Source organism: Pinus tabuliformis, chromosome Q (assembly GCF_031772625.1).
Source record: "Pinus tabuliformis cultivar Carrire ecotype Pingquan chromosome Q, CPIR1, whole genome shotgun sequence".
Lineage (NCBI taxonomy): Eukaryota > Viridiplantae > Streptophyta > Pinopsida > Pinales > Pinaceae > Pinus > Pinus tabuliformis.
The window spans coordinates 531,792,818-531,806,178 of NC_142296.1; the positions used below are offsets into that span (position 1 = coordinate 531,792,818).

At 39.2% G+C, this 13,361-nt stretch overlaps 1 protein-coding gene across 1 annotated transcript in view; it reads right to left on the bottom strand.

Moving 5' to 3' along the window:
* LOC149220545 (uncharacterized) overlaps positions 1-11,975 on the bottom strand; it is a 246,597-nt gene extending 234,622 nt beyond the window's left edge. Inside the window, 2 exon segments of the mRNA XM_089384798.1 lie at positions 11,595-11,782; positions 11,785-11,975. Coding sequence (XP_089240924.1) covers positions 11,595-11,782; positions 11,785-11,893 — 297 coding nt within the window. The 5' untranslated portion in view covers positions 11,894-11,975.
* Positions 11,976-13,361: the final 1,386 nt, after the last annotated feature.

The window sequence follows — 13,361 nt, forward strand, 5'->3', positions numbered from 1 at the left end:
TGAAAGCTCTATCCTCCATGAACTTTACATCCCACCGAACTACTACCTTCCTACTCCCTGGAAGATAGACTCTATATGCCTTAGCATTCTCGCTATATCCCACAAGATATCATTTCTCAACAATTTGATCTAATTTCTTCCTCCTCTTCGGATATACGACAATATGCTAAAATCCCAAATATCCTGAAATGACTGACTTCAGGTGTCTTCCAAGTGAAGACCTTCTCTAGAGTGATTTTGCCCAATGCCCTGTGAGGAGTCCTGTTCTGAACATAAAAATTCGTGCTACATGCTTCTGCCCACAGGAATTTAGGCATATCCTGATCATACATCATTGCCCTCGCTGCTTCCACAATAGTCCTATTTTTCCTTTCTGCTACTCCATTCTGCTCTGGATTGTAGGGAGTTGTACACTCTCTTTTGATGCCTTCCTTAGTGCAAAAATCGATGAAGTCCTTGTCAACATACTCTCCACTATTGTCTGAGTGCAACACCTTTATCTTCTTTCCTATCAGATTCTCCACTAGACCCTTGAACTCTTTGAATCGACCGAAAACCTCATCCTTGGTTTTCAGAAAGTAGATCCAAGTCTTCCTGGAATGGTCATCGATGAAGGTGACGAAGTATTTGGCACCACTAAGAGCTTTTGTGGACATCGGTCCGCAGATGTCTGAGTGTATCAATCCTAGAACACTCTTAGCCCTATTGTTACTTTTGGAATACGCTACTTTGACATACTTTCCCAGAGTGCACCCTCTGCATACATCATCTCGTTTAGTACTTAGTTCTGGAATTCCTGATACTGTTTTCCTGAGAATTCTCAAAGCCCCATGGTGTAAGTGTCCCATCCTCCTGTGCCATAGTTCATTCAAATCTTTGTCTCCATTACTGCCTATCAGTGCCATTGGTGATTCTAGTTGCAACCTATACAACCTGTTACTTTTGATTCCAATCTGGGCCTTCTTTTTCCAACTCGGGTGTTTGACATATACTTTCTCCTTAATGAAGAAAACGTCATAGCCCTTGTTTTGAAGTTGAGATACGGAAAGTAAGTTCATCCCCAATCCTGGCACATGCAGCACATTGGTTGCTCGAAGCCGCTCTCCTGCTTTGGTTTGAAAAACTATAGTACCTCTTCCTATTGGAGTACACTTTGCCTTATTCCCCATGGTGATCTGAAAATTCATTCTTTCTTCCTGATAATCTGAAAAACATTCTCGAATTCCTGTCATATGCCAGGAAGCTCCACTGTCTATATACCAAACCTCCGAGGAGGTAGAGCTTGCTAAGTAAGCGACTTCTTCTTCCAATATGGAAGCTAACATAGAATAATCGTAATTTGTGTCCGTTGTGCATTCTTCTGGAAATCTACGCGAGTCCCCTTAAGTGGATGCCTATGCATCATGCTCTTGACCCATAATCGATTTTCCTCTCCTATTGTCGGATCTCTGCTCTGATACCATGTGAAAATTTCTAAACTGAAATTCTACTACTGCAGCAACTGATTTATTTCACCTACTTATTATTCACAATAAGTTATTTACGAAATCCCTTCAGCAAATATTAAAATAAATTCTACTGCAGTTATCACACAATTACCCAGAGAAAAAAATACATGCACAAGAACCAATCACATCAACACAGTTATTTTTGGACAATTGTCCCCAGAAAAACCCAATGTGGGAAAACCGATGCAGCAAATGAGGGCTTTATTAATCTTTAGCAACAATTGCTTTTACAAGGAATGATTTTACAGAGAAACTAAAATAAAACACCTGAGACTTTCCCTTTGAGACCTTCTGACACCTTGGAGACCCTACTCCCACTTCTGTGTCACCCCTGCGCCACTCTGCGTGACCCAGCGCGGCTCTGAGTGGCTCTGCGTCCCTCTACGTCAGCCTGCATAAGCTCTGCATCTCTCTCTACGTTGTCTCCCACTGTCCCTGCATCACCTCCTTCTCAATCACTGCCAGTTGTTGATGCCGTCCTCTTCCTCCACCCTGCAACTCTCCTTTTGAAATCGATCTCCTCTACTTGAGAATCAATTTTCCTTGATATTGAGTATCTGTCGGTGTGTCTCCAAATGATCCTGAAGTCTTCTCTTATACTTTTCCTGTTGACGAATCAACGACCGAGATTAAGTCCCTAATCAACGACTAAGATTAAAACAGACTTGATCCTCGTCTCTTAGAAGCTTCTCACCCTTATCTTTATTAATACCCATTAATATTTTTATTTTCCTAAGTTTAGACTTAGGAACCCATTAAAAATATTAATTATTTTAATAACTCCTCATCTGGGTGGAATTTCTCAAAACAATTTCTGAGTCTTGGAGATCTCATGTGCCTTAGCCTCTCCTCCAAATTTCAAGGCTAGAGCACATTCGATGCTACCAAAAATCAACATATGGTCTCCCACAATAGTCAATGTAGGATTTCAAATAGGTGTATACATAACATAATAACACATACAGAGAGAATATTAAATGTGACATATATTATTGACGTTTCAGTAAGGACATCTACATGAGCTTGAGTATTATAAACATTAAATTTACAATATGAATTATTCCAAATGGAAATGTACTCTATGTGTGTGTGTGTGTGTGTCAATTGGATTTATTCGGGTGGTTGGGAAGAACGATTGTTATCCCCCCCCCCACCCAGGTTCAATTCCCGCAAGTGACATGATGAGTTTTGATCTAATGGCTTCGAGCCTTGTTGTGGAGTCTTAAAAGTCCCTCGAGGACCGAAACATGTATATTCCTCATATGGAATATAAAGATATTTCTCTCATGTGTGTGTATACATATATATAATGGTTTATAAGGGATAATGATTTAGAAATGGCTTAACATGCTCATGGTGACCCTTCATGCACAATCATAACTTTACGATTGAACATTTTAATAATTATATTTGATTTGCATTGTACCTTAAATTCTGATTGCCGGGCCTTTAACCAAGGTGCACGCCATGGGCGACATCTCTATCACACAATTTGCAACAAAGATATCGCAAGATATGCAACAAAAGTGGATGTTGGGCGAAAACATGCAAACACAAGTTGTCCAAAAACTAACATTTGGGGCTTCCATTGGCTGCATGTGGGCAACTTGGTGGCATGGTGGATGTGAGGGACCGAGTACCCAACTTGACCTAATGATGGATGAGAAGGCCCAGGACAACACCATGAGGAGCAACATGGATGCCCCAACACATGGGCCAAAACACCCCTAGACTAGTGACCGAATGTTAGACCATAGTTTTAAAAATTGGAACTGGGCATCGAACCAATCGCCTATCTAACCGTGATTCGAACCAAAACCGGATCAAATCGGATCGAACCGAATTCAATAAACCGAGATTGAAAAAAAAAATACATTAAATTTTTATTTTTTAATGAAAAAGCTTATTTTAACATTACAAACCATGATTCCAAACCATTAGAGACAAAATATGGAAATTCTTCTCATCTATATACCATGTAAGGGTGCATATATCAAAATGGCACCGAGTGCAATACATATCAATGATATCATCAACAAAATATATAACCAATGAGGCTCTAAATGGCCTCTAGAGTCCAAAAACAATGCTAAAACTCAAGCTACTAGGCCACTAGCCTACTACAAATCATTGATCAACATGATCACTCATCAAACTCATCACCACTACTAGACATGGGATCATCGGCAGGAGCTACATAAACATCATCTAGCTCAGAGTCTGAGGACTCCTCACACTCCTCTCCAACCTCAATAGCAGTACTAGGCCTAGCAGAACTAGAAGCACAAGTTGGTCGAGTTGCACGACTACTGCTCCCCTCACCAATACCATGTGCCATGCTTGGTCTTGGTGGTTTGCTTCCTCCAGCTACTAGTTCAACTACTAGATCTGCATTGGGATCAACACCCCCCAACTCCATGGCATCAATATCAAAATCAATTGGATGAGTCTCCTCCACCCATTTTGAAGTTGGATCAATATCATCCAACACAATGGGATCTGTATCAGGTCTTTTGTTCAACAACTAGTTGTACCTTAGTCGAAGGTTGTACTGCACAAAGACAAGATCATTCAATCATTTTTGTTCCAAACAATTTCTCTTCTTCATGTGAATCCATTCAAAAACAAACCAATTGTGCTCACACCCAGAAGCACTGCAAGTTTGGCTGAGAACTCTAACTGCAAACTTTTGCAGTTGAGGGCATTGGCTTCCAAACGACTCCCACCAATGTGCTACAAAGACAAAGACTAGAGTTAGTTCATTGTTCAATAATTTAGATGGTAAGTTTGAATAATTTACAAAATACAAATTAAAACTTCAATTTTAAACAAATGAACTTTACAACAACAAAAAAACAAATAAACTGGAATTGCTTACCTATTTGATCCACATCTCTTGCAATCTTTGCTAGAATTTTGCCAAATGTGCATGTGGCCCTAGAGAAAGCAATGAGTTGTTGATGTATGTCCAACTACTACGACTCATGAGGTACATGACCTCCAAGCACTCGTAAAACCCATCTTTGACCTCCCCAGTATGATCTTCTCCTAGCTTAACTTTATAACGACACTTTGGGTTCAAGAAATATGCAATTGCATGTATAGGACGATGGAGTTGATTATTCCATCTATTATCAATGATCTCCCAAATAGGCCCATATTTACCTACTCTATCCTTGTAGTTTGCCTGTATTTGCTCCTTTGCCTAATCCATAGCCTCATAGATGTAGCCCATGGCTAATTTTTCCCCATCCACCAACAATAGCACTTTAACAAGGGGCTCACCAATTTTCACAACCTCTGCTACTTTTTTCCAAAAAGCATTGTCAAAAACTTTCTTTTTGGTGTCTTTTCCATCTGCTCTATGAGCCCACTATGATGAATTCCAATCATTACTAGAGAAAAAATTCTACAAGTTTTGTTGTTGGGAAGTGAGAGATTGCAATGTGAGGAAGTGAGTTGCAAATCTCGTGATGGTGGGCCTAACAAGCTCTTTGGCCCCAGTGTTTTTCCTCATTAGGCTCAATACGCATGAGTGGTTGTAGATGTATTTTGTGATACTCTTGGCATGCTCTACAATGTTCTTCACCCACTCCACTTTTCCTATGTCCTCAAGCATGAGGTCTATGCAATGTGCAGCACATGGGGTCCAAAATATGGTCCTATATTTGGCCTCTAGCATCTTTCCAACAAGAACATAGTTTGAGGCATTATCAATGATGACCTGCACAACATTTTGTTCCCCCATTGTTGTAACAATCTCATCCAAAAGCTCAAATAACAGGTTGGCATCTTTCACCCTATCAGATGCATCAACCAATCTCAAAAACATGGTTCCTTGAGGGCAAGAGACAAGGAAATTTATGATAGTGTGGTTTTTTCCATCAGTCCATCCATTTGACATGATGGAACAACTTGTTTTGGTCCATGACTCTTTAAATTCATTCAAATAATCTCCAATGGATGCAATCTCTCTTTGCAAAAGAGTTCCCCTCAAGTCATGCATAGTAGGGCCTTTGAAGCCCTTTCTTGCAGCAATAGCAACATCCCACATAGCTTAGTAAGGTGAGCAAGCAGCATTAAAGGGGATATCTACATCATACCACCATCTGGCAATGTATTCAAAAGCAACATCTCTGCATTGTTTTTTCCAATGAGCATCCAAGGTGGGTTGACTTAGACTTGGTTGGGAGGCAGTGGCACTAGCAATAGCAGAGGCAGAGGTGGAGGAAGGTGTGAAATAGCTCTTAATGTTCATTCTTTTTTTACCTTTGGCTTGGCCTTGAGGTTGAGAGTGAGACCCAAGAGGGGGAGGAACATAACAGAAGGGGTCATGGAGATTGGTGGAAGGGAGAGGAGGAGTCTTCAAGGTCAAAATCATCATACCCACTTGCTTCTCTCCTAGCCATAGCTTCTGCAAGTTCCTTCTTCCTTGCAATTTCATCTTGTATAGCCTTTTCCCTAGCCTTTGCCTCCTAATACTTCTCAAACTTTTCAAGGTATTCTTTCCTAATAGGCCCTATCACTTTATCTAGTGCATCACAGGGGGTTACTTGGCCTCTTATACCAACCAAGTGTTGTTTCAACCTATAAATACCCCCTCTTCCCATTGGGTGCTTGCAATATTTGCACAACATTTTGCCATCAACAACATCATAGTGAACCCATGCAGCGTCTTCAGCTTTTGGGGCCATAATGGATGGTGAAATTTCAGATTTTGAAGAAAAGAGATCTGCAAATAAAATAGGAAAATACAAAACCTATGATCAACTACTATCCTTCTTCCTTGATGCTTTTTAACTTGAAAGTTGAAACTTATGTAGAATTTCCTTGAAATCTGCAACTGCTCTAACGAACGATCTGAAAACTAGTTTCTTTTCATTATGACAGAAAATTCCTCTACTTGTTTGCAGCAGAATAGAACAGAATTAAACACAGTCATACGATAGCCAAAATGGCAAAACACACAAAAAAAAAATCTAGACAATCCAACTAGGAAAACCCTCTACTAGCTGTAGAAATTTTATTGACAAAGTTGAGCAAATAGAATTAATTACAAGGTAAATTGTTTCACTTTGAGAACAAGGTTGTTCTCTCTGTTGACACTTAGCTGAAACCTACTTGCAACAACCCTGTTCTTAGCTCCTAAATCCTTGCGTTGGCCCTAGAAATTCCTCGTATTTCCTAGCACATACCGGCAAGAATTTTCTTTGCCAAACACCACGTATAGGCCTCTCCTTCTCGTTCTTCCTAGCTTTGTTAGCTCACACACAAAACTCGTGCTCTCTATTGCCTTGTCTCACCAACTCGTGCTCGCAAAACAATGAATCAATTTTGTGCCTTCGTCCTCTTTATAAGCTTTTCGAATTAGCTAAAACTGGCAAGTTTTATTTCTGGAAATCGAACTTGTGATTGATGAGTTAACTGACGCATGTAACTCATCCACTCTCAATTTAGAACTTGAGACTCTTCACTTGTCTTTTTCCCAATTATAACTCGCACTAGGAGACAACAAACAGAGCCTTCCGCTCAAACGCATAAGTCAAATTGCTCCATGAACTCATCCTGATTTTTAGGAACTCGTCCTACCTTTTAGGAATTCATCCTCACTTATAGGAACTTGTGCATGCTAAGGACAGGACTTATTGTCGTCTCTTTGACTAAGGCACAAGCCAAAGAAAACCTTCACTCGCTACTTTTCAACAACTTGAAAGGGGAGAAAAATTAAAAACAGAGACAACAATGAAATCTGGAAATTTTTTACGGAAAAATCATACCTGAAAGTTTGGAAATGAAAACTAGTTGATGAAGCATCCTCCAAAGATGCCAACTCCACTAAAAAGCTCCTCCAAGATGACAAAGAACCTCCAAACTTCTTGTTGTTGCTCCAAAACTCAAGGTTGTTGTAGCATTGTCCAAGCTCTCAAACTCTCACAAACACTATAAATCAACTGTGTGAGGCAAATGAGAGCTTGGGCTTGCTTTTATAATTTTAGGGGAGCAAATTTGAAGGGAAATTTGCCCATGGTTTGGTCAAAACCACCTAAAAATATCGTTTGCGGGCCACATAAAGTCGTCCAACAACGCACAGACCAAACCTACCGATTTGAATCGGAATTAGCTAGTTAGGACCGATTAGGTGCCAAACCGGTCGATTTGGCACCTAACCAGTCCTGACCGGCGTGCCAATTGGATTTCTTTCACCGAATCAGTCCTGAGCCTTGTCTAACTGGCCGGTTTGGTAAAAAAATTCGGCAATTTGGCACCTAACTAGTCTTGATCCGCCTGCCAATTGGATTTCTTCCACCAGTTCGTCCCAAGCCTACCTAACCAGCCGATTTGGCCAATTTCCGATCTAAACCGGCCAATTTTTAAAACTATGTGTTAGACAAGGTCGGCTCGGGATGAGTTAGACTGAAGGGGAGGGCGCTATGGTGAAACGAATGGTGGGCTAAGTCCCCAAGACAAGATGTGCGAGACGAGCCGAGGGCGCATTGATCAGGGGAGACAAGATGGGCAAGACAAGCTAAGGGCGTGTCAGTCAAGCGAGATGAGTCGAGGGCGCATTGGCCAAGTGAGTCAAGATGGGCAAGAGGAAATTTGAGGTTGGTTGAGATAAAATTTTAGGGCGGCCAAGATGAAATTTGAGGGCATTGGGCAGAACAATGTGTTGCCCTGACCCAAGGTGCCCGACACTTGGGCAAGCCAACTTGTTTGTGGAACAAAATGATGTAACGTGCAAACAAAACGAATCAATCGAGTATTGAGTGGAGAATCGCACAAGAGACAAAACGAGTCGTATAAGTAGACGAATCACATGATGAGGAGGTGACACAACTCACAACCGAAGACACAAGACGAAAAGGAACCAAAGAGAAAGGAACGAAGGCACGAGAGTAAGTAGACGAATCGCATGATGAGGAGGTGACACAACTCACAACCGAAGACACAAGACAAAAAGGAACCAAACAGAAAGGAACGAAAGCACAGGGCAAGTAAAGGAGCCAAGCAAGGAGAGATTTGGAGTCTGGACAAACGCAAAGGAGCCAAGACAAGGCTCAGGCCTACGATCATGCAAAACCCGAGGTCATTTGGGCAATCGAATCGAACCAGCCCGACTAAGGTAGAGACGACCCGCAGTAGGGTAGAAGAGTGACCGGTGGGTCCAAGGGCTGAAGAAGCAGATTCTTTGTATTCGCTCGAGGTTTTTTCTTCTACGGCTTTGTGGACCAAGCCATTACCTCAGAGATTGTTGTAAATTGTGGATTTTAATAAAAGAAGAAGTTCGAAGGGTCGTTTCTTTTATAAATTTGTGCATGTGTATGATGATATTGATGATGAATTAATGTCTTGCATATAATGCTCATGTCATTATGAATGGAAGTTTAATTAAAGTAGAAGTGACAATAAGATTGCTTTCACTATATCGAAGAGTTATGATATTCTACTAAGTAACTAACGGTATAGAGATTATATAAGTAAACTTACTATGAAGCATAGTCTAGGTGAAGTGACTCTTTGCTTCACGAGGCAAAGGTGAAACACGTAGGTGTCGCACGGTTGAGGGATCGTAGTGCGCCCAAAAGATGCCTTGTGACCGTAGGAGGCCTTAGGGTTGTGACAATGATGTTCCTATATCTAGATAGGTTATTTTATCTTCACATCATTGTCTCTTCCTTCAATATGTTTTGTCCTCGAAGCATAAAACATAGAATTTTCTATAGTTGAGTGCATCATCCTCTTGGGGCATTATCTTTATTAGGTAGAAAGGGTTTTGACCAAATTCTTGATTTCACATTGAACATTGCAAGGTTTCCTTTTTGTATGTTCATTATGTTTTGAAGCTCTTTGACCTGGTTGTGTAACAAGAAACCTTGATGCTCATTCACATCATACTTTCTTCCTACATTAAGGTTTGAAGCTTTGAGTTGATGGTTTTTTCTATGTTTCCTTAACCTTCTACTATTAATTGTGAACCACCTTGCTTGTAAGATGAGGTTTCAAGACAATATAATGGATAAATTTCTCCTTTCCAATCAAATTCCATGCATTATTCTTTTATATTGGTGGTGTAAGTGCCTAGATGAAATACCCATTCGACGCCTAATACCACACCCAATCCATCAACTAGTGAAGCATAGAACTATTGAAAATAGTAGCAAGAAAGGGTTCCTTGATTTGTGCCTTAATCAAAGGGACCACAACGAGTTTCTCCTTAGCATGCTCAAGTTCCCTATAAGTTAGGACGAATTCCTAAGATCTAGGAGAGTTCCTAAAAGTTAGGAGGAGTTATGAAGCAGTTAACTGATGTGTTAAAGTGGAAGGTCGAGTTATTAGTCTTCTAGTGCGAGTTAATTGAGGAAAAGAACATGTGTTTGAGTCTCAAGTCCTTGATTTGAGATAGGATGAGTTGCATGAGTAGTTAACTCATGCTAACTCAATCAATCACAAAAGCAAACTCCTTAATTAAAAACTCACTAAACTTAGCCATTCAAATTGCTTTAAAAGGAGGAACAAAGGCACAATTTATTCATTATCTTGTGAGCACAAGTTGGTGAGAGAAGACAATAGAGCTTGTGGGTTGTGAGCAGGTTGCACAGGTTTGTGTGTGTGAGCTTGTGAGAGAAAGAGTGTGCAATAGAAGCTTGCGCACAGGTTGGTAGAGGGCAGCAGAGATCAGCAGTCTTGCAAAGGTTTCAAGCTTAGATCAAGCAGGAAAGACAAGTGTGTCTTTCAGATTGAAACAGTTGTATTTTGTAAGATATTAATTGCTCAGTTTTTGCTATCAAAAAAATTCCCAGTTGGGTTCCCTAGAAATACAGTGTGTTTTTTATTGTGTGATTGTGTTTATTTCTGTTCCTATTCCGCTGCAATTTGGTAGAGAAATTATGTGTTTATGTGAAAAGAAACTAGTATTTCAGACTGCTCATATTAGCAGATCAGAATTTCATGGATTTTCTACAAGAACCATGATTTTAGTTCTGGATTTTGTATTTGTACAAAAACTTGATGGCATCCTTGTAGAATATACAAAAAGGTTTAAACTCTTAGCAAAGTTGATGCCTACTCAGTTATGAGTGTTGCAAAAATCTACAAATGTCAATAACTACCTAATTTTTATAATAGCTTGCAACTTTTGTGTAATGGTTGCAACTTAAACTCTAGGGTTGCATGCTTCTTTCCTCTTATATTGGGGTAGAGAGATTGATGTTAATGATATCTCTGGCATGGCTTCATCAATGACAAATTCTGATTTCAAATGAAAGACCGAGAAGATTTTATTTTGAATATGAGATTTCCAATTCTTTCCTAGGTGCCCATATAGAGGCACTTGTGATTGAATAATTCAACCTCTTTACAGTATTACGCTTGATCTTGTGCCAAGAATTAAGTTAGCCCTCCTCCTCTACACCGTGTAACTGTAAGTATACTTGAGAGTCCATATATACAAAACCAAAAATGATTACCCCACGAGTTAATGTGTGTTGAATTAGCACTGCTAAAATTAATCAGAAATGTAGAAATAACCATACTAACACCTCAGCTCCACAAAGTGGAAAATACACTCGTGTTCTCAGAATGTATCTTCCGATCTTTTTAGGGCCAAGTTACGTGAAAGTGATTTAAGGGGTGAGATCGGAGTAGAAATATTCCTGTATCTCCCATATTTCTGTTAACATGGACTAATGAAGCAAATTGAATACTTGATATTTTACCATTTGATTGAAGTACAGCAGAAGGCATTTATAATGAATTTGTTATTAGAAATCTTACTCCTGAGTCTAATCCCAGAGAAACATTTAGACTTCTCTGAAATACCCCTACAATTGGCACTAGCCCTAAAGGAGTGAAAATAACAAAAATTATAAAGAAGTGATATGCAACAGGGCAAAGCAGTGAGACCCTTGCAATTTTCCCTGTGCTGTGTTAAGTATTGTCACGGTAAGGTTGTTAAGTGTATACATTAGATGTGCCCTCATATATATATATATATATATATATATATATATATATATATTCGAAATGGAATTAAATTTCATCTTGATATTTTAATTTTTTGAAAATGAACCGAACCGAGCGACTGACCTTTGGATCTCTGGTGCGTACAATCTGGGCCCCTGCATATTTGTCAGTGAGGCGTATCATGAAGCATCCGAGAGCCTCGTCACAGTGAAAAGAGCCATTATGTGTACCGATTCTTTTCAGGGTTTTCCCCGTCTCTTCTTTGGACATATCCACAGCTTTAACCAAAGAAGCCATTGTCGATAAATGCTAACTGAAAAGGTACTTTCAACAGTGAAACTCCGATATGAAACTGCAAATTTTGTCGTTAGATTTACTGATAGAGCGGACGAAGAGAGCACCTTCGTGCAGCAAGAGAACATTGATGTCTCTTGGCAAGCTATACAGTGTATACCACAATGAGCTGTGTAATAAGATCATGCTACTTGGAAGGTGCTCTCAGTGGAAAGCTGGTTTGGCTCCCCCCATTAAATACGGGAGCCAATGTTCGTCGACTTCGTTAACCCTAATATTTTCAAATTTTGTATTTGTTCTCTCTATATTTGATTATTTCTTTCAGCCCCCGTGGTATGTATTATTCGATTGAACTAAAATATATTTGTTTCTTTGCCCAAAAAATTGCATTTATCATTTGATTTACGTTAAATATTATATTTATTTTAAATAGTAATGTTTTTTGGATTAATAACAATATTAGGATTTGGTTGATGTTTCCAATCAACTAATGTGGTTTATCTTCAAGGCCATATTAGTTGGTTCGAATCATTAACCAAATCATAATGATGTGATTAATCCGAAAGACATTATTATTTACAATATGAATCACAAAAGTCTTAGATCTAACATTATATTTATTTATTTTTATCAAATATTTAAATCTATCTATGTGATATACAATTGGTTGAATAAATTATAATTTTATTGCGGTGTTGTAAAGTAAAAGGTAGTTTCTTCTCTTCTTCTTCAAGTCATGGTGAATTGGTGACATCTTAGAGTATGGATGAGGCCCAAGATCAAATCTTCCAACTTCCACTATAACCTGAAGACTATATCCAACAGTTCACAAGCTAGGTATACCAATAACTTATGACTTGGCAATAGTCGAGACATCATGAGGATGGGGTTGCCTACCGTTCGAGTCTTATAACAATGGGCCAAACATGTCTCTCAGAGTTGAACTTGAGTAGATGGGAGAATAGCTTATGACTTGGCAATAGCCGAGACATCGCGTGGATGGGGATGCCTATCGTTCAAGCCTTATAACAATGGGCCAAACATGTCCCTTGGAGTTGAACCTGGGTGGATGAGAGAATAAATCGTGCTCCCAACCGCTCGAGTATGAATTGGGAGAGGGCATTTATAGTCATCAGTCATTTGTGAAAACAACCTTTGTGTTGTGGTGGGTGGAAACTAACTCAGTACAAGGGCAAATGCACAAATTCCATGATGGGTTGTATGAAATTACATTAACAAATCTATACATGGCTTTGAATTTGAAAAAGGATTTATAAAATCCTTGTAGCAACATGTTCTCCTTCTTAAATATGTTCAACAAACTCTTCAATTGTTTATTTCATGTTTACTAGATTTCTTCAACAAGTTGCCTTGAAAAGTTTTCAAAATCTTTGTGTTGTTGTACTTAGCCACTAGTTCCTCATTGTTCCTAATTTATTTACATGTAAAATGAGTTTTTGATAGAAAGAGTTAAAATTTATCTCTAGTTCTAAAATTGCTATGTATGTTGTCTCTTTTTTAAACATTATCGTAATACAATTTTAAGAACCTCCCCAATAGTGACATGGAAATTTGTTGGGCCACATAATACTCCCA